This window comes from Aptenodytes forsteri, unplaced genomic scaffold (assembly GCF_000699145.1).
Source record: "Aptenodytes forsteri isolate BGI_AS27 unplaced genomic scaffold, ASM69914v1 Scaffold413, whole genome shotgun sequence".
In the NCBI taxonomy this organism is placed as follows: Eukaryota; Metazoa; Chordata; class Aves; order Sphenisciformes; family Spheniscidae; genus Aptenodytes; species Aptenodytes forsteri.
Window position 1 is genome coordinate 287097 of NW_008794372.1, and position 2111 is coordinate 289207.

The 2111-nt window shown below is 39.7% G+C and overlaps 1 protein-coding gene across 1 annotated transcript in view; it reads right to left on the reverse strand.

The window, feature by feature from the left end:
• CEP126 (centrosomal protein 126) overlaps positions 1–1449 on the reverse strand; it is a 41813-nt gene extending 40364 nt beyond the window's left edge. The window contains 2 exon segments of the mRNA XM_009287766.1: positions 1161–1292; positions 1367–1449. Of these exon segments, the coding sequence (XP_009286041.1) occupies positions 1161–1292; positions 1367–1449 (215 nt within the window).
• Positions 1450–2111: the final 662 nt, after the last annotated feature.

Here is a 2111-nt window from a genome sequence, read left to right on the forward strand (position 1 = left end):
CCCCCCTGCCTCTACAGTATACAGAGCCTAGTATCCTGTATGTGCAAAGTACGATCCAATGCTAGGGAAAAGCCCCCTATGCCTATTAAACTATTTACAGCACTTCCCTGAAACATCAATGTATAATTTACTTAATCCATTTGTCACAGAATAGTGTATGACTTTGCATTGTCACGTATGCAGAAAGGCAGAATATTCAAAGCTCTGTTTAAAATGTCAGTGCAGAGTAACTATTATAAACATAATCCTAGAAAGACTTTGCACTGTGTTTATTGGGAGGTGGGAGCAACATATTTCAATAAATAAACATTGTACAACAGAAATCATCTGATACGGAAACTATGGGAGACGAGTGTTAACGAGTTAACACTAGGCAGAGGAAGCTGGTCTGAATTGTCTCAGGGAGGAACCCAGCTGCCTCTACAGTATACAGAGCCTAGTATCCTGTATGTGCAAGTACGATCTCAATGCTAGGGAAAAGCCCCCTATGCCTATTAAACTATTTACAGCACTTCACTGAAACATCTCAATGTATAATTTACTTAATCCATTTGTCACAGAATAGTTCATGAGTTTGCATTGTCACGTATGCAGAAAGGCAGAATATTCAAAGCTCTGTTTAAAATGTCAGTGCAGAGTAACTATTATAAACATAATCCTAGAAAGACTTTGCACTGTGTTTATTGGGAGGTGGGAGCACAAAGCACCACCACGTAGGGAAGGCTGTGCAGCTGTTATGCCATGCAGACAGAAAAGCATACACTTCAGAAGCCAACAACAACTGCCTGCCTGCTGACCCACACTGTACAGCTGAATGTGTTTTTCACACATCCATTGAAGCTAATGAAAACCAGAACAAAACTAGAAATGCAGATCCATAAAATGAAAGCACCACTTACCTTTACTTTATACAATAAGAGGTGACTACAGTGAGTTTCCAAAAAATAGTGAGTAACTCAGAATATTGTTCCTTTTATATTTTTGTCCTATAGCAAGAAACTGGATTGGTGAAACTTTTCAGCCCAGATTCCTCTAGAACAAAGCAGTGAGGCTATTTAACTATGTGAACGTACAAACAGTAAAAATATAGTGAGCCGTCTCAAGGTTTTGACTTTTTTTTTTTTTTACAATGTCCCACCAAAGAAACCCTTGTTACTTACCTTCTTCTTCTGTTTGTCTCTGTCAAATATTTCTGTGCCCTACTCCGACATATTTTTTGATCTTCTTTCAATGCCTGACGTTCTTCTTCTAAATCCCGTTCAAAATGAAATGTTAAATCTCTATCCCTAGTACTGCGTTAAGGACAATGGAAACTGTATCAAACTGCTCATTAAAAGATATAGCCTGTCTGACTGACTTTACATACCTTTTTGGGAAAGGGCAAACTTTATCCATGACATACAAAATGCTGATATGCCTTTTGACAAAGTACGCAACAGTTGGTCCCATAAGTGTATATTATGGTCATACCTAACTTCATGTTCACCTAGAAAAAAAATTTAATTGCATTTTACTGTTTGCAGGATTTTAACAGAGGTTTTGCACTCATCTTTCTATCACAGCAGATGAAAAATCTCACCTTTATTATGTTTATTTGAAGAGACATCTTATGTTGTTATCTAAATCTGTAACACAGGGATACATTTATCACAGGGAAAATGCTTCAATAGTGAAAACAGCCCTGTCCCAATCTAAAGGATTAGTTGTTTACACTGAAATTCATTAATACAGCTAGGTAAAAGCTGTCCACAGAGCAAGACCAGTCCTGCCTCACTTAAGTAATGATTTAAGTAGCACCGTACAGGTGCAGCTTAGAACTTGTGTCAGTATCTCTTATCACCTAAATTCAGGAAAATAAGGATCCCCAAGTTAGGATGGAAAATACATTCCCTGTGGCAGTATCTCTTAGAAGAGGGAAAACAAGAAAACACCGAAGTTGCCTGAGAAGTCAACTTTTCTACAGCAGTTTAAAAAAACAACGTACAAGTTTTATTTCAAGCCACTCCTGAGGCGATCCCTGACTGCGGGGCAGGGCGGGGGCTGTGCCACCACGGCCCCTACCCCACCGTCCCCGCCCCACACCGGGCCCCTGCCGCGCCACTCCCCTACGA